Source organism: Sinohyriopsis cumingii, chromosome 13, assembly GCF_028554795.1.
Source record: "Sinohyriopsis cumingii isolate HCF-2022 chromosome 13, ASM2855479v2, whole genome shotgun sequence".
NCBI classification, from domain to species: Eukaryota; Metazoa; Mollusca; class Bivalvia; order Unionida; family Unionidae; genus Sinohyriopsis; species Sinohyriopsis cumingii.
The window spans coordinates 20,123,251-20,148,459 of NC_142973.1; the positions used below are offsets into that span (position 1 = coordinate 20,123,251).

Consider the following 25,209-nt stretch of genomic DNA (forward strand, 5'->3'; position numbering starts at 1 on the left):
TCGGAAAAATCACCGACACACGAGACGCTACTGGCAAGCTTCTTCACATACCCACATTGGCCTGATCTTAGACTCAAACCCACGCAGACAGAGGTGAGATGGCAGTGATCCATAACGGTGAGCGCTTTAGACCACTCGGCCACTCGGGGCCCCACTGTCTGTACGGTATGAAGTAGTATGTTGGTTATGGACAGTATCAATGTAAGGCATGCTAGTAGTATGTTGGTTATGCACAGTGTCACTGAACGGTATGCTAGTAGTATTTTGGTTTATGCACAGTGTCAATGTAAGGCATGCTAGTACTATGTTGGTTTATGCACAGTGTCACTGTAAGGCATGCTGGTAGTATTTTGGTTTATGCACAGTGTCACTGTAAGGCATGCTAGTAGTATGATGGTTGTGCACAGTGTCACTGTAAGGCATGCTAGTAGTATGATGGTTGTGCACAGTGTCACTGTAAGGCATGCTAGTAGTGTTTTGGTTTATGCACAGTGTCACTGTAAGGCATGCTGGTAGTATTTTGGTTTATGCACAGTGTCACTGTAAGGCATGCTAGTAGTATAATGGTTGTGCACAGTGTCACTGTAAGGCATGCTAGTAGTATTTTGGTTTATGCACAGTGTCACTGTAAGGCATGCTAGTAGTATGTTGGTTATGCACAGTAGCAGCAGAGGAGGGGAGCAGACCACTTAAGGGAAGGGTCACCCTTGTTATACAAAAAAAAATAGTGACCCTTCATAGAGGTCAAATACCACGTCTACGATTATTGTTTGTCCCCAACATAATTGTAGACGAGCCTCCTCTGCTGCTCAATCTTCATCTGAATCCTGGGAATCTTCATCTGAATCCTGGGAATTTGTTTTATGTTTCAAGTAATATTCAAGTTCTGATGGTGGTTTTTCTATTTTTGGATTTATGTTTTTTCTTTTTCTGTAATATATCATCAAACTTCTGTATCGATCTCCACCGCAATTTTTGCAAATCTGATATAATCCTCTAACGCCGTTGTTACATCCAACACATCTTCGTGGACCAGCATGAGGGTTTTTCTTTACAAGATAATTATGTTTTTTGCAATATTCTCCACGACATTTTTTATCACATTTGTTAGTGGTTCCTTGACGCAGCCACGCACAATTGTTCATTATATTAATGATATCAGTTTAATTTTATCATCACCCCCCGTTATCCAAATATTTTATCAAGTCCAATACGATATCTTGTTCTAGGATCGTGCAAATTTATTGTTATAAACCCGTGCGGAGTAGTTTGCGCTCGTGAAAAGAAGTTTCTGAATTTAATTATATCCATGTCACCGCTGCACCAGGTTTGATGAATATTTCGCAACGTGTGTGTGTCTACGCCATTAAACACAACTAAAATATTACAGTTATCTCTGATCACTTTTGGTATTTGTGTGTATCGTTGAGTAACATAAATAACATCGGTATTTTTATGTCTACCACGGGAAAAAATCCTACCTGGATTTGACTGTTTATCTAGCATCACATCGTCGTATACAACTAAATTATTAATAAATCCGTTTAAAACATCAACGGACGGTGCTTCATCAATATCTGTTATAAACTCTATAACATCATTATTTTCGTCCAGTAATCGCGCGTTTTCGTTAAAATCTTTAAGTACTTCATAACATCGTTGATCATCAGCGGATGGTGCTACCAAATACAACTTATCCCATTTCAACCATCTCATTATCAGATTAAGTAATAATTGCGTCTTACCCGATCCAGATGGTCCCATGATAATCATTCTGATGGAATTCGGTAGTGCAGGATGGTGCTTAACTGGCTCTCGCTGCCGAGTTGCTGAGAAATCAATTATATCCATATATATCATAACATGAATTTATATTGTTTACGCTGTAAAGTTAAAACTCCAACCACTGATTTAGCTACGGTTATAACAAAAAATAAAAAAATAGCGTATGGTGGAAAATGTTCTGTATGCGGTAGAAAGAAATTTTCGTTTTTACCTAATAGGCGCGGTGGTGATATTGCTAATTTGATGTCAAAGTTTCCAGGTGCTCCATGGGCTAAATACAGCGGAGAAAAACATCTACCAGGATATAATTATTGCGGTCCTGGTACTCGACTCGATATCAGGCTTGATAATCAGGATCAACCAAAACCAGGCGAGGAACCAATAAACGCCATTGATCGAGCTTGTCATGTTCATGATGTAGCTTATAAGAGTAAAAATCTACAAGATAGGCATATTGCAGATGTGAAATTAATTCATTCATTAAATTCCATAAAAAATAAAAATATCAGAGAATCATTAGCTAATTGGTTAGTAAGATCCGCGATGAAAAGTAAATTAGCGCTAGGGGCTGGTAATATATAATGGAATCGATTTATTATTCACCAATTGGATACTGGAAGGGTAAATCAGCAATTAGTAAACTCGCTGATGCAGCAGCGGTTAAACATTCTGCCGCTAAAACGTGGTTGTCCAGGCAGGCAATATGGCAAATTTATCTACCACGTCCTAAACAAATTCAGTACGCGTATTTCAGTGTCAGTGTTCCTAATGAAGTTCATCAAGCTGATATTTTATTTTTACCATATGATACTGTACGTAGAAAAACGTACAAATACGCGCTAACTGTTGTTGATGTTGCAAGTAGATATAAAGAAGCAGAACCGTTAACGACTAAAACAGCCGCTGAAGTAGCCGACGCATTTAAACGAATTTATCAACGAGGACCCGGACCACAAGGTGGTCTGCGATGGCCACAGCTGGTACAGGTTGATCCTGGCAAGGAATTTCTTGGTCCAGTATCATCGTTGATGAAACAACATATTACCAAAATACGACGAGGGCATACTGCAATTCATCGTGATCAGGCAATTGTTGAGCGATTTAATCGAACACTCACTGAGCGGTTATTTGGATATCAATACGCGAAGGAATTGATTCAGGATAAAAGATCTCGTGAATGGGTGGCAAGATTACCAAGCGTGATAGCTGCATTAAATAATGAGATCACACGAACAACCAACATGAAACCCATTAATGCAATTACCAAAAAAAATATACCAACACAACGAAAAGATATTGAAAAACAAAAAATATTGGGTGATGTTACAGTTAGATATTTATATGAGCCCGGCGAACTTGAAGGCGGTAAAAAAAGAGCGACCGATCCTATTTGGAGTGTTACCACGCATAAGATATCCACCGTGACAAGATCGCCAGGAAGACCCGCAATCTACAGACTAGATTCGGCTGCTCCTCAACGCGGATTTGTGCGTGAACAATTACAAGTGATCCCTACGGATACACAATTACCACCAAAATCACTTAACTAGCACCCAAGGCGCTGGCGCCTCTGCGTCGATTACATTCAAGACAGGTCAACATGATATTTTCTCGTGTATGACCAAGATTGTTATTTTTTCTATCTACGGTAAATTGTCTTGGATCATTTTTCAGATACCGCCATAACATTACACAATTACAACTTGCACAATGATTATTCTGTTGTTGTTTTAGCGCATTAATAAAATCAACATCAAGATCAAAATTGCGTTTATTTTTTTTATCACACTGTTTATAACCGGATAATTTTTTTCTTATTATATCGCCGTCAACATCATCATTGATCACTGACGAGTCCATGACGATTCGTCTCAATTGAGATATTTTTCTAACTCGAGACACTGCGAGATAAACCAAGTTCGACCATTCGATGTGATCATCAACGATCCAAACAACTGTATCAGTAATAGTTAATCCCTGAGATGAATGAATCGTCATCGCGTATCCGAGCGTCCACGGGGATTTATCAGCACGTAGAGCATCTTCAACAACATCAACGTCGACGGCAACAATATCATTCAATACAAGATTCTGTTTCCTCTTTGACTCTCCTGGTATATCAACGTCGATATTTTGCCGTCGCGTATCTGCTGGTCGATAACATAGTGGAACTGACAACGTTGGAAACTTTTCTCGTTGTAACTGAAACAATTCCCGTTGAAGTTTATCACGAACTATCTTTCTACTTGCAACTATCAAATCGTTTGGTCGCCACGTTTGCATAAAGTCTTTCATGGGTGTTTCTGAAATTATCTCGCGCATTATTTCACACTGTATTTTATTCGGTTGTAGTCTGATTAATTTTTTAAATTCCTTTAATGCTGCATCAAGTGCTCTATGATCATCAGCCACTACTTCGTAGTGGTCGACAAAGTTCTTTAGCCAATCATGTGGAGATGGTCCAGCTACAGGTGGTGGTTGACCGTGATCGCCGCACATTATCACAGCAGTATTTCTTGTCAACAACCAATCAAGAAATGTTTTTAATGTTTCTTGCGGTACAGTGCATATTTCATCCCATATTATAATCCTTGGAATGTATTTCTCTCCCATCCTTAAAGATGTCCATGTATCACCCTTCCATCGAAAAAAGCTGTGATAAGTACAGGAATTAACACCGCGTTGTTTCATCTCTCGCGCGAGTCTATGTGTGGGTGTTAGCACGATCATATCCGAGTTCTGAAATAGTTCGATAGCTCGAGTGGTTTTACCACTGCCGCCAGGTCCGTTTAGATAAACCGTTTTGTGTCTAGTTATTGGATCGTATACCGATGGTAACAACGAAGTCGTCAACGTTTGATATTTTTTACAGTAAATATCTTTAACCGCAACATCAGCGGATTCGGAATAATCGAGCATATATTCATTTTTTATTCTCCACGAACCCCACGATGCATAAGTGCCTATGTTTAATCCTTCTAACAGCATTGAATGTTTTTTGCTTATATAAAACGAATCGGTAGCAACTCTGACGGCATGCGTAGAAACCTTATTTATCATCGATAATAGATTTATTGAAACATACGCGAGCATCGATGATCTTAAATGAGTATACTGAGGTGACTCACCGTCCATGTAGTTCACAATTGTACCTAGTTTATTTCCATTTGACAAGAAAGCTGTTTCTCGACTTACAAACGTGTTCTTGTTCGTTGTATCAGCGATTATAAAATCTAACTCAGCGTCGTCCATGATCAACCTTGTACAATGTTGTCTGTGATCATATGCTGCTCCTTGGGTAAATTTGCCAATTATTTTTCTACCAAGATCCTTCGAATCGGTTTCATCCGAATGTGGTAACCAAACTTCGGTTTGTTTTCGATATGATATAATTGCTTCGCTGATCGTCAGCGATATTAACATCGTGCAATCAAGCATATACCGTAACAGTACTATTGGTGTCCACATTTTTTCCGAAAAATGTTTTCCAAACCAAACATAACAAATTGCATGGAGTCCTTTAGACATTTCGAATGACTCGATACGAGCAAACCCAGTCAGATCAAAATCCGGTAATGGTCCATTTATCGATACTCGCGTCATTTCGTGCGTGGGATGACCGAATCGCTCAAAATACACAGAACAATCTCCGTATCCAAGAAAACTTCCCGGATAACACGCAACCATATGAACTGAAATAACATCTCTATGATCGTATTTAGTATTCCATAGTCCGCTGTGTCCATATTCGACACAACTGGATACTATGTCATTGAGAAAATCAAACCGAGTTGGTTTCCACGAATTTTTCTTTCTAGCAAAATGAGCCGCAACGGACGGAACAGTAAAGCAGTTGGTCAATAATTCGTCAGTGTCATCAGTGTATTGCAGTGCAAGATTTTTCATTTTCTCGTGAAGATGATTTGTTCGATAAATAACACCATTTGGCCTCACAAACTGATCAAATTGATTATTTTCCTCCACGCAAGAATGAAATAACCATACTGACACAGGATCGTTTTTACTTATTTCGTTAATAAAATCAAACATGTCTCCGGGATAACATTTAACAGTTCGATCTCGTGGAAATATTGTTACTGCGTTAGTCCACGCGTGTGAGTTATGATCAATAATTTCGATCGAAGCTCCTTTTGATCTATATTTTGATTCATACAAAATTTCTCCAGTTATCGTCGCTACGGTTATTGGAAATTTTAATCTTTTTCCTAGCTCAGCGACAACTTTCATAGACGCACCAGTATCTTTAACCATTTCTCCCTACGTGTTTATTATTTTACGTCTCTTATCCGTTAGACCGTTTCCACGAGTCAAAACGGTAAAATGTTCTGTTACTCGTTCAGCTACACAATTTATTTTTGAAAATTTCATCGGCGCTAGTTTATCAACGCTAGGTTTTTCATTTATCACATAGATTCCATAAATAACCGCGGTCACAGGATATGCTCGTTCATAATACGGTTTGTCAATACCTGTCAATAGACCTGGTTTGGAATCTTTACTTAGTACGACAGTTTTTTTATTACCATGGACAGGATCATATTTGTCACGGATAATCCAATCATTTGTTTCTGTCAACACGACGAATTTTATTCTGAAAAGATACTTGCGATTACCTTGATGAATATCAAAGAGGTAGTTAATGATAATTGCTGCTCGTTTGTCGTTCATCATAGCGTTAATGGCGCCGTTGCGTATAATCTTGAACGTTGACCAGACATGAGATGCACCATCTGTGTGAAATTCTTTCTTGGCGTCGTGAATTTTATTAATCAAACTTTTATTTTTCGGATCAACCAGATCTCCTACTGGTAAGTCAGAAGATATTCTGTCGAGGTTGAATTTATCCACGCTCCAGGGCTTTATTCGGGATAATCTATTGAATTCGTTCATACTATATTTCAGACAAGTATTTAAATTAAAATATTATGTATACAATGTCTCAATGCAGATGGCTCATGGTGGGTTCATTGACTAGTTGTAATAAATCCTGTAAAAGGGAGTTCTGCGGACAACACATGCAGTGCGTTAACCGTGGAAGCTTAGGACCAATACCATGTCTGCGATGTGGTACTGGAGTGCGAGGAAAAACAAAATTATGTGGAAAGTGCGGGGGGAAACGGTTCAGAGAACTTAAAAGATATTATGACAAAAAAATAATAATAGTGAAAATGCTATAAAATCCGTGGAGGATTATCTAACTAAGTTTTCAGACAAACAATAATTTAAACAAATAATATTATCATATATGGAGCAAAATATATTTATCCCACATCCTGTCGTGACAAACTACGAATCAAATATTAATGGTATCATCAGACACTGCAGGTTAAAAAAACCAGTTGGTCATGTCATTAATTCTGGTTATCTAGCGTTCACATACGAGGGAGGAAAGAAACATTATCTGTGTCATAGATTTACCTATGAGTGTCATAACGGATTGATCGAAGATGGTCTTGTTATTGATCATCTTGACGGGGATCCTCAAAACAACTCCTTATCCAACCTTCGTGTTGTCACGCAAAGCGTGAACTCTGCGCGTGGTAATACTGGAAGATGTAAGACGGTTTCTAGAAGGGTGATCAAGGCTACAAACACAGAAACTGGCGAAGAAATTATATTTCGTTCGATGCATTCAGCTGCGAAATATTTTGATATTACCCCGCATTCAGTACAAAAAGTAGCAGAAAATATATATAAAACCGCTTTCTCGAAAAAATATAAGCAAAAAATTATCTTCCGATATCAATAATTATCATTACCACCTCGAATTAATTTTTTTAATTTATGTCACAGATTTTCCCCCATACACTACTTATTTTTGACTCATGAAAGGGAGGTAATTTTATGGTCATAATTATTTCGGTTTCTAACTTACAAAAATATGCAGTTCGTGTATTTTTGTGTTCTATTCGTGAAACATTTAGAACAACACAGCATATACATTACATCCAAACTACAGAAAACCGACATTTATATGCCAGCTTACTGAATGTAGAATCCAGCGTCTAGTATGTATCGATCGTGGCGGGTTAACAGTACAGGGATCCTGCATGTATTTACTCAATTACAGAAATACATGTATATAGTGTTTGGAATTAAAAATCAATTGCATTTTCCTTGTTCAGAGCAAAATATATTTGTATACGTATGTGTGTGCGTATGTATTTGTGTGCGTATGTGTGGTTACTTTTTTTTTATCGAGTAATATTAACAACTAAATACTCCCTTGACCACGATACAGATTTACGAGTGGGAAATCTCGTAATATATATTTCTCCATAGAGAGGATTGAAAATCTCGTATAGTCATAGGAAGGATGAAAACATCTAACAGTTATATTATAGGAAGAATGAAAACATCTAACAGTTATATTATAGGAAGAATGAAAACATCTAACAGTTAGATGGCGTGGTCCAGCTTTTATAAATCTAACTTGTTTGGTGAAAACGTATTTCTTGAATTCAGAATTGCTGTAGCTATATATTAACTTCCGAAACATATGTTTGTAATAAGATTTGATAGCTCAATCCGTATCGAATTGGACTGTGACGCTCGCGGTCCAGGATCGAATCCCATGACTGACAACACTGGACAACAAATTTTTACAAAAGTCATGTTACTGAAATAAAATTAGTCAATTCTTATCAATTTTTATGTGCTGAACACGAATATGACAGTCAAATTGCAAAATTGGCTCTAGTTTTTTTGTAATCTGCAAGAAATTAATGTTTACATAACGAAATGCATTCCAATAGTAAAAGGTCAACTGTAATAGCCTACCTATAAAAAATCAAGTCATTGACTACATCTTAGATTTCTTCGCCTGTCTCTTGTACAGCTGTTCGGGAGCATCTCTGAGGAGTGTCCAGCAGTAGTCAGCCAGCATTGTAGTGGACCATTTTCCCTGGTATATTTGTTCCATTGTTGCGATATCTTGATGAAAACGTTCGCCGTGTTCATCACTAACAATACCACAGTTGCTAGGAAAGAAATCCAAATGGGAATGAAGGAAGTGAATCTTTAGAGACATATTGCAGCCAAGTTTCTTATACTTCATCAACATGTCTTCTACTAGTTCCTTATAGTTTTCTGCCCTAACATTTCCGAGGAAGTTTGTAGAAACTAGGCGAAAAGCATTCCATGCTTGTTTCGCGTCACCTTCCAGCAAGTTGTTGAACCGGTCATCTTTGAAAAGCTCTCGAATCTGAGGACCCAAAAAAACTCCCTCTTTAATCTTTGCTTCGCTGAGTCGAGGGAATTTTTCATGCAGGTATCGGAATGCTGGCAAAGTCCGGTCAATGGCTTTCACGAAGTTCTTCATCAAACCTAGTTTGATGTGAAGGGGTGGTAGCAAGATTTTCTGAGCCTCAACCAGAGCTGGGTGTTGGATATTCTTCTCTCCAATGGCTACATTCTGCCTGTGAGTCCATTCCTTCCTCATGTAGTGCATTTCCCTTGCTTGGCTATCCCACTCGCATAAGAAACACATGTATTTTGTATATCCTTGCTGCAGTCCCATTAAAAGGGCAACTACCTTCAAATCACCACAGAGGTGCCAGCTGTACTTGTTATACTCAATGGAATTCAGTAGCTGCCTTAAGTTATCGTATGTCTCTTTCATGTGGACAGCATACGCTACTGGAATAGATGGAAGAATGTTTCCATTGTGCAAAAGCACAGCCTTGAGACTCAGTTTCGAAGAGTCCACAAATAGTCTCCATTCTTGTGGGTCATGAGTGATTTTTAAAGCATTCATGAGGCCCTCAATATCGGAACAGAATATCAGATTACTTTCCTTTCTGAAGAAAGGCTCCAATTGCTGGTGGCGCTTTCGATATGCAGTAATTGTGACATCTTCTTCCAGAAGATTCCATTGTTGGAGTCTTGATCCTAGCAATTCTGCCTTGTTCTTTGATAAGTCCAAATCACGAATCAGGTCATTTAGTTCTTCCTGTGTTATTCTGTGTGGGGTTGATGATGCACCACAGTGAAAATCTGGATCACTGCATGCTGATGGACCAGGAGAAGAACAGGTCGACTCACCTTTGTCTTCGTCAGATGAATCAAGAGAATATTCTGCTGGAGGTTCTGGAATAGGAAGTCCCTCACCATGTGGAACTGGTCTCAATGCAGACGGAATGTTTGGGTAGACTATTCTCGACTTCTTTCGCTTCGTTATTCCGCCGGAAAGAGGAGGAACCAAGCAGAAGTAACAGTCATTTAGGTGGTTGCTTGGCTCTCTCCACACCATTGGGACTGCAAACGGCATTGATGACCTTTTGCAATTCAACCACTGTGAAAGCTGTGTTGTACATGTAGCACAGCATATATGCGGAGCCCAAGGCTTGTCTTGGTCACCAACCTTGCATCCGAAGTAAAGATGATATGCCTTCTTCACTTGAGAATTGATACTTTTCTTCTGGTTGGCAAATGTCACTTCCCCACAAATATAGCAAAAATTGTCCGCGGTATTAACACACTTTCGAGGCATTACTGTTCTTTATTGTACGTAAATGGATAAAATAATAAGTTTTATGTAACAGTAGCTTGAACTGTCTCGCACAACGTCTAAAATATTTTAAATGCTGAACCTATCTGATTGGGCTTTATATAGTACACTGCTTACGTCAGCTTCAGCAGCCGCCTGGCATTAGTATAATAGGCCTACACATGTATAGTACACTGCTGACGTCAACTTACTTCAGCAGCCGCATGGCATTAGTATTGCATTGCATCAGAAAATGATGCAATCAACTGTGGATGATGTGAGCATGATGGTATTATGCAATGTTACATCATTATTCCGGATGTTGCTGCAGTCCTACTGGAGAAATTTACACAGTGAAACATAGAAAATGAGGTATATGAATATCTTCAAAACGAGAGCCAATACAAATTTTTCACGGTTATATTCGTGTTCGGCACACCAAAATACTACAGATTAGGGCCTTTTCAAGTCAGTAATGATTTCACTGTTGACCAGTGCAATTGGTCGGTGGTTACGCATATTAGCGATTTTTATAATTAATTGGGGCACCGCCAGCCTCTCTCCGCTCTCAAAACCATCCAAACCACGTATCACCGGTGGTTGATACATGTTTTGTACCACCCACGGGTTGATTATTGGGGTAGGTGGTTCTGTTGAGCGGAGAAAATGGCCTCATTCATTTCATTATATATATTTCATTCATTCATTACATTCATTCATTCATTACATCTCATTACATATTTACTGAACCTGCTAAAAGACTCGAATAGAGGTTCATTCATAATATATGTTTGTGTCGTCCCCCTTCTTGGGCCTCTAGACCGTTGTTTGACGGGTTAGAAGCTCTCGTAGAAGGAATATTTCATGTGCCTGGTGAACTTGATAGAATGCGATGGCAAGCTATGAGTTCTTGGCTGTACTGTCTTTCATTATATGTTTGTACTGTCCTTGAAACATCCCGACGAACTCGCTAAAGACTCGATAGGGGTTCTAGGGATATTTTTTTTTATTTTAAAGATTTATATATTATATAATGAACCATGAAAATATCAAAGACATTATTTCTGCCATCAAAAAACTAGAAGAAAACAGAATTAATATATCTGATGAACTAAATCCTGAAAAAATAATATCTGATTTTGAAACGTTAGAAGAGCTTAAGAACGAAAATAAGTACGTTCTATCATCTCAATATAAGTTCATAAAGCGGATTCAGGCAGCTATGTTTCAGTCGCTAGCTACCGTAGAAGATAATCAGGTGAAGGAGTTCGTTCCTCTCTCTGCCGCAGTTGAAAAAATTAGATTGCTGTTATCCCACGAGTACGAGGAAAAGAAAACAATTAGTACTCGCATAAGACTATTAAGAAAAATTATGTTAGCGAGTAACCCCGTCCAAAGTAGTAATTTTGAAGATGACTAAGATCTTTGATGGGTTAGTTGGTACTTAGATTTATTATTTTATTTCTGAATTATTATTTTATTTATTCTGAATTATTATTTATTTCTGAAATTGATGGGTTGGTTGGTACTCTGAATCATGCAAACCAATCAATTTTGTAATTTTGATGGGTTAGTTAATACTCTGAATCATGCAAACCAATCAATTTTGTAATTTTGATGGGTTAGTTAATACTCTGAATCATGCAAACCAATCAATTTTGTAATTTTGATGGGTTAGTTGGTAGTCAGATTTATTATTTATTTTTTTCTGAATTATTTTATTTTTTCTGAATTATTTTATTTATTTCTGAATTATTTTATTTTTTCTGAATTATTATTTATTCTGAAATTGATGGGTTAGTTGGTACTCAGATTTATGTAAAATGATCAAATTTTCAGAAAAAAATAAAATATTTCAACATTTGTCAGTGAAAATTGATGAATTTTCCATTATCATTCGGGTCAAACCTCAAGCGGTTCTCTAATTGATTTATCGATAAATCGTCAAAAATCAGTAAAATTAGCTCAAAAATGAGATTTTTCATGCGATTTTTGTTAATTTTTCTGGTAGTTTTCGAAAAAAATGAGGGTTTTTGACGATTTATCGATAAATCAATTAGAGAACCGCTTGAGGTTTGACCTGACGAAAAACTGTAATTTGACAAATTTTCCTTGACAAATCGACTAAAACAACGAAATTTGTTGATTTTTCACTGAAATTCAGAAAATAAAATATTTCTGATGAAATAAAATAAAATATTTCTTAATCCACTCCTTATTTTATTCATTCTGGAATAGTTGATCGACTTTAATGCAGGAATGTGCTCTCTCGACGGAGTTCATTGTGTTAATAAGAAATCCTCGTTTCCGTGGCTAAATTGTTCTATGTTTTGTGAAAACGCGCGGTTTCAAGTGTATAAAAACCCTCACGTGCTGGATCTTTCTACGACTTTACATACAGATTTATTACAAGCTCTTCTCCACGTAGGTCAATTAAGCGATTAAGGTGGTCTGTGAGTTTGAAATTTATTCGTGACAAATACTGATTATGTGTGCGTAGATAGACAGGATTGGTTGGTACTTGCACGATCAAATCGCCAGGGGGAACTTGTGGTGTGAACGTGTATAGGATGTATCCTTGTTGAGCCTGATTTGATTTTCCAAGATCTATTTGATAACTGCGTTCGATTACGTCACAAACTAGATTAACCGCGATCGTCGATGTTATATTAACGATTCCCGGAGAAATGTGTCTACCGCCGCCGAGTGGATCATTATTATGTCTGAGAACAGTTGTTGGTGGGGTTATTTTTGTCCACACAGCTAGTATTTCAGAAAAGTTTCTCGCGACAAGATCATTGAGTGATCTTATCAATTCGCCAGTTTCAAATCCTGGTAGTGTAAAATTTAATAAATCTGCTTCAGTTATTTTATAATGATCAATGTATGCTTGTTTGATACTTTTTCTTCCTGAATCTATATAATTATTAGCATTTATTACCTCAATAATGGTCTGATTAAAATATTTAAGATCTAATACAATTTGTTTTAAATGTTGCATCGTTGCAATGATCTGATGTCTTAGATCGTCATTAGGATATTCCAGGATATAGTTTTTAAACAACTGTGCTAGTGTCGTTAATGTAGTTGTGTATTCAGTTCTAATTTCGCTAGCCCTTGATCTGAAATTTCTTTCATAAACAATATTAGTTGATATTTTTGCATCAAAATCAATGATAGAAAACGGTGTCATAGGATAATATTTTCCATCATTAATAATACGAAAATCCCTACCAGTCCATGGATACAAATTTCGGTATTCTGGAGTTGTTATAAACCCGGCACTGCCAGCGATAAAATCAATTAATTTTGGTTCTGGTGGTCCTTCATGCACTGGCACAATATCAGGCCATCCTAGTACGGATCTTATCGTGGACTGATAAATATCAACGACGTGATCAGGCGAGTCTATTTCAATCGTCGAGGACAGCGTCGGCTCATGAACATTAATTGATATTTTTGCTTCTTTTCCTGTTATTGATTTTATTCTACGAGCAAATTCATCATTGATTTGTTCGACCTCATAACTACCAGTTGGTATTCCAACAACAACCCAGTCAGGTGTTCCATCGGGTTTGTTTTTATCAGCAAATACAAGCGAATTATTTGCTGGTGTACCATTAAATGATCTCGATCTGATGTTTGGCCAGCTGTAATATACTCGTAATTGTGCTAGTGCAATTTCATTCGCGCGAATTGCTGTTGGAAAATTGATGTTAAATTCAGGATTAATCGAGCTTAGCGAGATCATCGTGGTCTTGTGCGGGGTTGTGTTTGTCACGATCTGCTGTAGTAATTCCGTCATTATTGATACTCGTACCTTTAATACCAGCGCAATTGTATACGCTGATCATCATTGAAAACTCAAAATCGGATATAATTCCATCATTGAGACTCGCTGATAACAACGAGGATAACCTCGTGTATGCGACAGTTGCTATGTGTAATTTTATCTTGTAATCGGATAATTTTTCGTTCGTGCAAGTACATATTTTTTTTGCAACGATATTAAGCACACCTGCAATTGTCGTAGTTGCACAAACACAAATAGTCACAGCTACTGGTGCCATCATTGTTACCGCGGATAATATTATTCCGCTTCCGGCAACAACAGCGGATACCGAATAAACAACAACGTCGATGATAACTAATCGTCGTTGATACTTTTTTATTTTTACTGTATATTGTTCGACTCGATCTTTCAACGCTGCCTGCCATTCACGCGCTTGATTGTACCTAAATCCTTGAACGTCGATAGCACTCATTATATTTTATGCCGTAACCAATTGAGGTGTTCCAGCTACAAATTCCAAACACCACCAGAAGGATGTTGCGGTTAATTTCTTATCAGCTGCTTCCAGAATAAATATTTCTTCGGTTCCGCTATTTAATATAACAGATACAACCCCGGAAAACCTGTCGGTGGAATGACGCCATTATAAACGTTGTAAATATTTCAAATTTTGCAGCACTAAACACAGACAGCCTGTACACGCCAGTGACTGTTGCAGTATATTTGATAGTATTATTTTGCTGCGACCATGTTGCAAATCCCGATGATACCGTGCATACGATGTTGGTAATATGCCCGGAAGTTATTCCGGCTGGGATTTTAATCAGACTGGTTTTATTAACGATTTCAGGAATTCCCGCTACGATGTCTTGCTGTGTTCGTTTGATCGTGTCTAGGTTAGTTTTGATATCAACGAGATTTATGTCAACGGCGCGCGGAGTACCGAAGAATTTATCTATGGATTCGTCGGTTTTTTGAAAATTTCTTCGAAATCTTCCAAAAGCGCCTACGTGAACATCATACTCAGCCCGTAACGTGGATAATTTACCATCTACGGTGTCAACATACCTTTTCGTTGCAGCATCTTCGTCGGATGTTGGATCTCTTAAAACTACTATTTTGTTTCCGTTCATACTAAGTTCACCTGTCATTGTGTCACCGGTATTTTTTACGCGATTAGCAACGCTTCTTCCAATTTCATCTCTAATGGTTGTAAACGATATACTTGAATCCCTGATTTTGCCGCTGTCAGTAAACACGGGTATATTATCCGTAACTGCACCAAATACTCGTCGAATTATATCATTCCATTTGATATTGCTGCTTTTTAGTTTACCATGTCGATCCTGAAAAATAACAACCTCATCTGGGTCAACTCCAGCCAGGTTCATAATATCAGCGAGGTCATCCTTAGTCGCGTACTTCGATAGATCAACGTCACCGGGCTTTTTCTTAACGCGTGAGGAAGATCTTCCGTAAATATCAACCATTATAATAAGACCTGTTGTTTAAAACGAATCGGTTGCTTGTATAATCATGCACGACTTTATGTGGCGGCCTGGATGATTTTGATATAGCATCGAGTACATTAATTACTTCACGGCCGCATATTGGCGGATCTGTCATTGTTTGTGTGGGTAGTGTTGAATACCAAACTTTGGTTGTTGCGTGAAGTGGTGCAACATACTTGATAAATTCAACAGGCGGAGCTAACCCGTATGAATCAAAATAAACGATTCCACGTGGATCAACCGCGTATGATACCCAATGAGTACCAGGTCCGGAACGTTCGTCGAGATTAATAATACCTGTTTCGAGTTTGTTTGGTTGTTTTGGTAATTGATCTCGCATGAAAACACCTCTAAAGGCAGATATTTTTAATCGTTTAGCGGTATCAAGTAAATCAAAATTTGATGCTGGAACGTCTAACGTGGAAGCCTTAGGCCTCTTCCCCAACGAGATCCTGGCAACCTTAAGCCGCGTCCCTTTTTTTGTATCCTTGCCCTGTTGCTTTCTTTAGAGCCATTCCAGCAGCTGTTCCAACAGCACCTAACGCGGCTGCCTTTGCTACGGCTGGCGCGGCAGCAGCTATTAACGCTGGAATAGCCGCAAGAAGTGGAAATATACCGCCTGTTTTAATTGAGTCTTTAACCGCACCCGCAGAGAGATTGAGTTTGACGCCTGTTTTTGATTGTTTAGCGTCGTTGAAATGTTTAAGCTGGCGTTCTGATAATGATAGCTTATTTTGACCACCCGTGATCTGATCACGCTTTAGTGATATTTTCATTCCGCAGTTTTTTGCTGAATTTGATTGAAGGTTTTTAATCTGACCGTGAGTCAGACTGACACTAACGTGTTGATATGGCATTTTATGATAATACTCGTGTTTTTAAATAACACGATTAAAGATTTTCCACTGGTGCATCAACGACTCTCATTCGACCACTACCACCTTCAAGTAACATGGCTTTATCGCTGAGAATAACCGCGATTGCTTTGTATGCGCCGCGAACAAGTGGTGGACCAGCTATATCAGGAGGAGGGTTAGTAACACGAGCTCGAAAGTGTATATCAACGACAGATTGTTTGGATAAATCAAGATGTTCCAACGAAAAGTAATAAATCTGATATAGTTTTGTAAAATCTAACTGTGATATTTGCAGCCCAGTATCTACGTTTTGATCACGTCCCATGAATGACATCAAACGATGATATGCACGCGCTACGTGATTTTGATCAAAATTTAACAATATATCCTCAGCCGGTTCTTGATGTCCATTTATCCGCAAGGAAACTTCATTAACTCCAAGGTTGTCAAATATCATATGTGAACGTTCTTGATTACTCGTCCGAGCATTATCTTGCAGCGCAATAAAAATATGTCTCGGTGCAGAAACACCCTGTTGTGATGCTATATTCCATGTAAATAAACCATTAACAGAACTTTGAATAGCATCTGTGGTTGCTGTTAACCACGATATCAATGATTTACCGCCTTGATCCATAAAAGATAGTAATTTTTGTTCTTCAATAATAGATGGAATCATTACTGGCATCCACAATGAAAGCTTTGATATATTTACTTTACCCTCAGCGACATCAGCACCTCGCCAGATTGCATCATTATCATTATTTTTTCTTACGAGCACAATTGTGTGTTTAGCTCCAAAGATGACCTTTCTAACATTTCTGCAAAATCCAAAGATGTGAGATAATGGAATTGCACATGAAAAATTTCTATCATTTCCTGACAACGCTGCTCGGCGTGTTGCAAATCCCAGGTTGTAAGTCGCATTAACGCTTCCTACAATATCAAAAGCAGCACCTGGTCTGTCTGCGTGTTCAAAATCAACTGGTTGTGGATCAGATGCAGTATCTCGAGGTGTCCGTATTTTGGTATACTGAACATGATCAGCGCTGTCAGTGATATCCTTAGCAAACATCATTGTTGGACCGGCTGATCTTGTGTAATCATCAGAATATCTGGCTAGACCAATTATTGTTGTAGCAACATCGACATCCTTCTGAATTGATTCAATATTTTTTCCATCAATCATGTATGTGGCGCTATCAAACAGTGCCATAATCCCGTTGTTGACAAAACCAACACGCAAATTAGCAGCATATGGCGTATTAGCTGCAACATTTGTTACAATTCTACCCTCTATTTCAATAAACGCCTCAGCGGGCAAGAAATATCTACTTGTATCATGAACCTGTAATTCGATTCTCCCCCACTGATTTGGTTGTCTTGCGTCATAGGAATAAAATTGATAATCACGCACTGATTCATCTTTGAGGACCGGTGCATCCATGTCAAATGCTGGGTCGGACATGCGTTTAAACATTTTATTGTAATTACCATTTTTCCAAATGATAATCATCGTCGACGAAGACCGCCTCCCGCTATTAAATTCGCTGTTATATTTTTTTCTGCTTCCTCAGATAATTCCGCTAGTTTTTGATTTGCAGCCTGATTTATTATTTTACTGACATTTGCTGGCATAACCTCAGTACTTGCCAGTTTCACTGGTGGTTGTTTTCGTCTTATTAATCGTGCTAGTCTATCTTTGATCGCCGAGAACGCCTTACCAGCAACATTGACAATTGCACCAGGAGCTTTTTCACGAATAGCCTCAATAGCCTTCATACCTAATTGTTTTACAATCGGTATTGCTTTTGGAGCCATCCTTCTAAATAAACCCTGAATAACATCACCAAGTCCATCTCCGTAAATTACTTTGTAATTTGGCAGTCGTGAGTTTACTACCCTGACCATGATCGGTCCACGTTGAGCAGTATGTATAATCATTTTTATATACTGATTGATTAATTGTTTAGTCACTGTGATAATCATCAGCAATTTCATCAATAAGTGAACGATAAATGCTGCGATCCATAATACCACCTTGAAATAATCTTCGACAAATATCAGATATTTCATTGGTTATTTCTGTTGAGTTATTTCCTGCACGTTTTCCCCCTATGAGAACTTCTAACCGTGACACGTCATTGAGGATATTATTAGGACAAACAAAATTATTTCCCAGACCACTTCCCGTTGCTCCTTCTTCTTCTGATTTCTTAAATAGTCTTAAGGGTGATCCTTCTTCTTCTGTTTTTTTAAGTAGTTTAGCACTTTTTTAAAGTTTCGACCTAAACCTTTCCCCCGGTGAAGAAGATTGTTGTTGTTCTATTTCTTGCAGAGGTGGAGGAAGTTGATATGAAGGTTCCTGCTGGGAGGGTTGTTCTTGTTTTAGTTGTTTTATTCTCTCTTTATAAAGTCTTTTTACTTCTTCATGAAGACTTTCGTATTCTGGACCTCTAGCTTGTTTTTTATTGTAATATACGCGATATATCCATTTAACAAAATTATCATCATTTACTTTTTCATGACTAGGTTTTAAAATACCAGATTTATTAAATATACCAAATAATATCATTTCAGGTAATTTTTCTCTTTCAATATTTCTAATATCTTCAACAGTTCCTTCGTTAAATCTTGCAATTAATTCTAAATTCTCTCCTACTGGTTTGGATTCAGATGCATATTTTTTTCCCACGTCGGCGACTTCAGTACGAAGTTTTCCAATACCTTCAAGTATTTCTTCACCGACGGGTGGAGGTTGAGCTGCAGCTATGTCAGTTGGAAGGTCTCGTAAAAGTTTTTTGTTTTTTTAGTTCTCGCTGCTATTTTTTCAGTCTGCGCCGCAGTTTGTTTTGATACCGGAAGAAGATCTTCTTTGATGACTGTTGCAACTTGTTCAGTAGCTGCAGTGACGGGCTTAAACAGTTTTTTAGTTTCTTCTTCGTACTCAACTTGTGCTTCTTGCTGCGCTTGTAGGTTTTTTCTAAATGAATCTCTAACAGGAAGAAATTTTTTAATTGCTTCTAATCGTTCTCGAGCTATCCTTGCAGTATGAGATTCCGGATGTACCATTTTATTATAACATAATGATTTAATTATTATAGCAGCAGAGGGGGTAATGATAAAATTAAACTGATATCATTAATATAATGAACAATTGTGCGTGGCTGCGTCAAGGAACCACTAACAAATGTGATAAAAAATGTCGTGGAGAATATTGCAAAAAACATAATTATCTTGTAAAGAAAAACCCTCATGCTGGTCCACGAAGATGTGTTGGATGTAACAACGGCGTTAGAGGATTATATCAGATTTGCAAAAATTGCGGTGGAGATCGATACAGAAGTTTGATGATATATTACAGAAAAAGAAAAAACATAAATCCAAAAATAGAAAAACCACCATCAGAACTTGAATATTACTTGAAACATAAAACAAATTCCCAGGATTCAGATGAAGATTCCCAGGATTCAGATGAAGATTGAGCAGCAGAGGAGGCTCGTCTACAATTATGTTGGGGACAAACAATAATCGTAGACGTGGTATTTGACCTCTATGAAGGGTCACTATTTTTTTTTTTGTATAACAAGGGTGACCCTTCCCTTAAGTGGTCTGCTCCCCTCCTCTGCTGCTACAGTGTCACTGTAAGGCATGCTAGTAGTATTTTGGTTTATGCACAGTGTCACTGTAAGGCATGCTAGCAGTATGTTTCCGCCGATATTACTGGCACTTTCCTCACGTGAAGTATACACGGGGACTCCGTAATACCTGATTTCCGTACTGTTGCATATAATTGTGCAATTCCTTCTAATGGGTTCTGTCCCAACTTTAGGTCATTACACCATGTATTTTGGCCAATATGACATCAAATAAGCATAGGAGAAAATACATCGTAATTAATTTGGATAGGAGTACCTATATCAAATTACCGATATTACAAATAGACAAACATGTTTCATTAGCTGTCACTTGAACAAACAATTTAATTTCTACTAGTTTCTAAAACTTCGACAAAAATTGATTTCAGTTCCAAAACATTTCAAAGCTATTTTCAAACAACAATGTACAGTACAGAAAATACACAAATATCTTCACACTTAAGTGGGCAAGTATTGAAATCGACGTGGTCACTGACGTTAGGGTGAGTAACATCAGCTTTACAACTCAATGTTTAAATGGGTCAAATAAAGAATATTAACGTGATATCAGATGCCCGTGCAATGCACTTTTGCCTCGAGCAAGTGTGCAACTCATCTAAAGGTTTTGTGCCCTTGTTGGTCATTATACCACGACTTCAAATGACCACAGGAAAAAAAAAAAAACAATACAGTATAAATAATTTTAACTTATAAGGATAGCTCTATGCAGTAGTTAATTACAAATAGGCAGGGCCGGTGCCAGACCCGGCCAGACTATCTGGCGCCCTAGGCAAGGTTAGATTCTGGCGCCCCCCCCCCCCCGGAAATATCAATTTCAAAATGTATAAACAATTTACAAAAATAGAAAATGCGCCCCCTGAAATCAACGCCCTAGGCGGCTGCCTAGTTTGCCTATATGGTAGCGCCGGCCCTGCAAATAGGTACAAATATTTAATCAATTGACACTTATACAAGCAATTTATTTTATTTTCTAAAACTTCATCAGAAAATGACATCTGAGAACTTTTAAACACCATTTTGAAACAACCCCTATAAATGTACATGAGAGCCCATGCACCGGTGTCTTCACCATGGCGTTCATCTATTCAAACCATTTGGGTCACGGTTGAAGAATCTAAAGTTTACATATATTTCTTGGTTAATTCATAACTAAATGTGAAGCTATGGACTCTTGTTTTTCCGTTTTGAAAACTAAAAAATAAAATAAATTCACGTTCTGGTGACAGCTGACTATTTATACCTACTTGTCTTCAAACTTGTGTCTTCAAGCTTCAGGTATTAGTTCTTAGCAGAGACAGTTTTATCTGAGACAATTATTACACTTGATGATCATACAGTAAAAAAGGTCGTGAAGCATCTCAACCACAGAATATACATTTTAGGGGTCTGGAAAGCACAACGGTAACGTGTCATTGTTTTCTATACCCGATTCCAAGATGTGTAAGGGTATGTGGTCGCCCATAAAATGTCAGTGGTTTGTAGGTACCCCAGTTTCCTCCACAACAAAGAGCACAATAATTCCAAATCTTAAACGTAGAGAGGGTGTCGAATAAATTGGTTGCACTTGTTGTGCAATCTGTGTAAAACAAAAAAGTTACATATATTAAATGGGAATTCAAAATAGAGCCCATCGCAATCTAATTTAGAAATTTTGTTAGTGCGGTTGTAGCGGTCGTGTTTTAAAATAAATAGCTCACGGACGGGAAATAGCATATACAGGTTGGGTAATTTGTGTCTCATAACTAAAGTCGATTATAGATATTTATAACAAACTGAGTGTTTTGATTTCTCCTCTACAGGCGGGGCTAGAATGTATGAGTTTTGGGCAGCTGATTGGTGGGTGGGTGTAGGGTAATATAGGCTAGGTAATATGCCGTTTCTACATTTGCTATATTAACAAAGCACCACACATCACGCCAAAAAACGTGAAAAGAAATAGGATTTTCATTCATTCACTGGCAAATTCATTCATTCATTCGTCAGGAAAGTTAAAGCTACGTAAGGCTTAAGATTAAACGTATGACGCAAAACATTGAGTCAGAATAATAATACCCTGTTTGAAAGTCACCCCAAAACTTAGAGGTTATGGATAATTGTGAATGTGACAGATTATTTTCTCGTGAAACCAAGTACGTGAGCTTTTGGACACAGCACCATGCGATAGTAACTCCTAAATTCACTCCATCCACAACATTCTAACATGCTTGGACCCACATTTTTAAGTACTTTGCGTTACTTGTCATTATTTATAATGGACAGTGATATATTGCAGCTCCAACGTATCCTTCCAGTTCATACGCTCAACAAGTTTTCATTATCATATTTTTACCGTGGCATACTAGTATATCAAAATTATTAGCTTTCACCTGACCTTCGGGCAACTTTGAGCGCGTGACAGTCCAGTCGCTATAGTATAGATTATGTTTATATATACTGCAAGATATACGGAATCTTAATTGAATGGAACTATTTCTCGTCGGAGCGAAAAGACGTATTTTGTATTCTCTTTTTTTTCGTTAATATACAGAGAAAAAAAACTCATTATTTCATGAGTTACGGAAGTAGCCATTGCGTGGGGTAAGTTACAGCATTTAAAAGACTGAGGGTCCATGATTGGCTCAAAATAATTATCGGGAAGTAAATATTTGTATAAAGAAAGACGCAGATGTTTGTCTAATTATACGCAATAGTAGTCTTAAATCTCAAAAAATCATTTTATCGTAGTCGCCGTACAGGTGCTACTGGATAACATGGGAAGATCTCGCCGGGACGGATGTTTATGGTGGGCACTTACGTGGGAAAACGAGCCAACCAGAATATATTTTTCATCGTTTTAAACGTTTCCTTTTGGATAGATCGCGAATAGGATGCAAGCGTGTTTTGCTGGTCTTACCGGTAAACTGTTGTAATTTGGTCAAACATTAAGATTACGGTAGATGGAAACTGAATTGGTTGTTTGGAACATATCAATGAATTGAAGAATATACATCAATGTTGCGAGCCGCTTTAATGAATGGCGAGGTTATATCCATCCATGACATTTCAGGCGTTTATTTGCTCAAAATAAATATCTTTCGATTATTTATTGGATCATCTCCAAGAAATACATCAGTACTGACTCAGCTATACATAAAACAACATTTATTTATGTTTATATTCAGAAATTTTTTTGACTTTTTAATACTTTCAATATCATGAAAGAATGAGCACCAGCTATCTTTACGCTATAGTATAGCCGTAATCTTTGTGACGTCATAACTTGATGTCACAATTAAAAAATCCAATATGGCGAACAATATTCGAATCGGAGCCTCGCTGATGCTGTCATTTAGCAGACTCAGTTTGAATACTGTGTTAATTTGTCTAATTTCAGGATATACTCGCTAGAAATTAATTCGTGTGGCCGAGGATGAGCTCAAACAGCTCAAACAGTACAAATGGGACCGAAATCATTAAAAAGTATCATACTCAGGAACATGATTCGGCCGTCATACTCTTCATATTTGGAAGCTGTGCCATGGGTGGTGAGTATTTTTGTCATTTTAATTGTTGGTTTCACGTGTACATTGGTACTTTCAGTATCGATATGCTGTTAGAGAAAAAGCAAGCGAGAGAGATGAATAGTTGGAATTTTTAAGAATATTTAGACAGGATGATTTGAAGGTTACCAACTGAATTGTGGTCTTAAAATAAAGGTAGATAACATAGGTAGTTAGAAAAAATTAATCCCACAGGATTTCAATAATATTAATAGTTTTTCCTTAAGGCACTATTGGATCATCGTCATGGATGCTCTTCAAATATGTACATTATACTTTCAAAGTTTGATAAATTGAAAATGTAATTGATGCTTTCAATTACATCATCGTTGATATTGCGAGTAAAAAGGAACTTCTTTACATCTATGTGCACCACTGTATGCATATAAAAACACACTCGCAAGATTAATGTTAAGTATTAAACACCTATTAAACATTTTCTCCGTTCGAGCCTAAAACAACCAATTGGACAGATATGAACTCAGGCCATGCACAGTATGTTGTTTTAAAAGGTTTTTCATTGGATGGATACAATAACTCTATCTTCACATTTGAAAATTTAATTGAGTTTCCTTCTATTAAATGAGAATACATTTATGTAAAACTTAGAAGCGATTATAAGAACTCTCAAAACTCACTTATTTCGACTGCAAGAACAAACTTAAAGACCTAATAATGTTTCCTACCTTAAATATTCTCAGCATGTTTTTTATGTTTCCTAATTTCATGGTGTGTGTTTTTGTAATCATATCATTATATGTTTTTTTTTTATCTTATAGGTGTTGTCTAATTTGTAAAGCGCTTGGAGCTTCTAAAGATTAGGCGCTATACAAAGTCCTCATTGTTATTATTATTATTATTATAAGAATACTGAAAGCGATAAAGGGAGATAACCGTGAAAACCGTAATCCATCAAATGGAATGACGTATTTACAGCCTCTCTTTCTCTCTCTCTCACACACACACACACACACACACACACACACACACGAGTAATATCTTCCTCATAGTACAGACATTTGATTAATTACTACTTTGTATTGGAAGGAAAACAATATTAATAGCAGTAGACATCAAAAATGTAAAACAAATTCATACAAGGAGTAGATTTTAGTTGTTTAAAAGAAAGGCCTGAGTAACCAAAGGTGGTATGAGTAGATGCAAAGCTTTTGCTAATATTATAAAAGGAAATTCAGTTAAATGGCAAGATGTTTCAATATAAACAGGACAGGATTGCATTTCTAAACTCGTCATTTATGCATTGATATGTGTGAAATATGAAGACTTTTGCCCAAATGAACCAAGAAAGAGAATGGCAGTACACAGACAGCAAACGAAGAACAGAAGATCTCATGTTACTGCAGCTTATCATACAAGAGGAAGCATCAAAACCCTTCCCTTGTCAAATGTTTTGCTGATAATGAATACTTAGGAAATTAAAATTAACTTTATTTCATGCTTGTTCTTCAGCTAGACCGTGATAGTCCTAATTATTTCAGATTTAAAAGTTATAATAGGATAATTTATACATTGTATCAATAACCTGCTTCATTTTC

The 25,209-nt window shown here is 37.4% G+C and overlaps 1 protein-coding gene and 1 long non-coding RNA gene across 4 annotated transcripts in view; one reads left to right on the top strand and one right to left on the bottom strand.

Annotated features, from left to right (window-relative positions):
• Positions 1–25,209, bottom strand: part of LOC149785018 (uncharacterized) — an 85,799-nt gene that overhangs the window by 58,506 nt on the left and 2,084 nt on the right. The gene's annotated exons all lie outside the window — the stretch shown is intronic.
• The window catches only part of LOC149785019 (sperm-specific sodium:proton exchanger-like), a 196,698-nt gene that overhangs the window by 42,756 nt on the left and 128,733 nt on the right, over positions 1–25,209 (top strand). For all 3 annotated transcript variants that reach the window (XM_089978712.1, XM_089978713.1, XM_089978714.1), the window contains exon 2: positions 23,488–23,638. In XM_089978712.1, coding sequence (XP_089834838.1) covers positions 23,524–23,638 — 115 coding nt within the window. In that variant the 5' untranslated portion in view covers positions 23,488–23,523. The remainder of the gene's footprint in view (positions 1–23,487; positions 23,639–25,209) is intronic.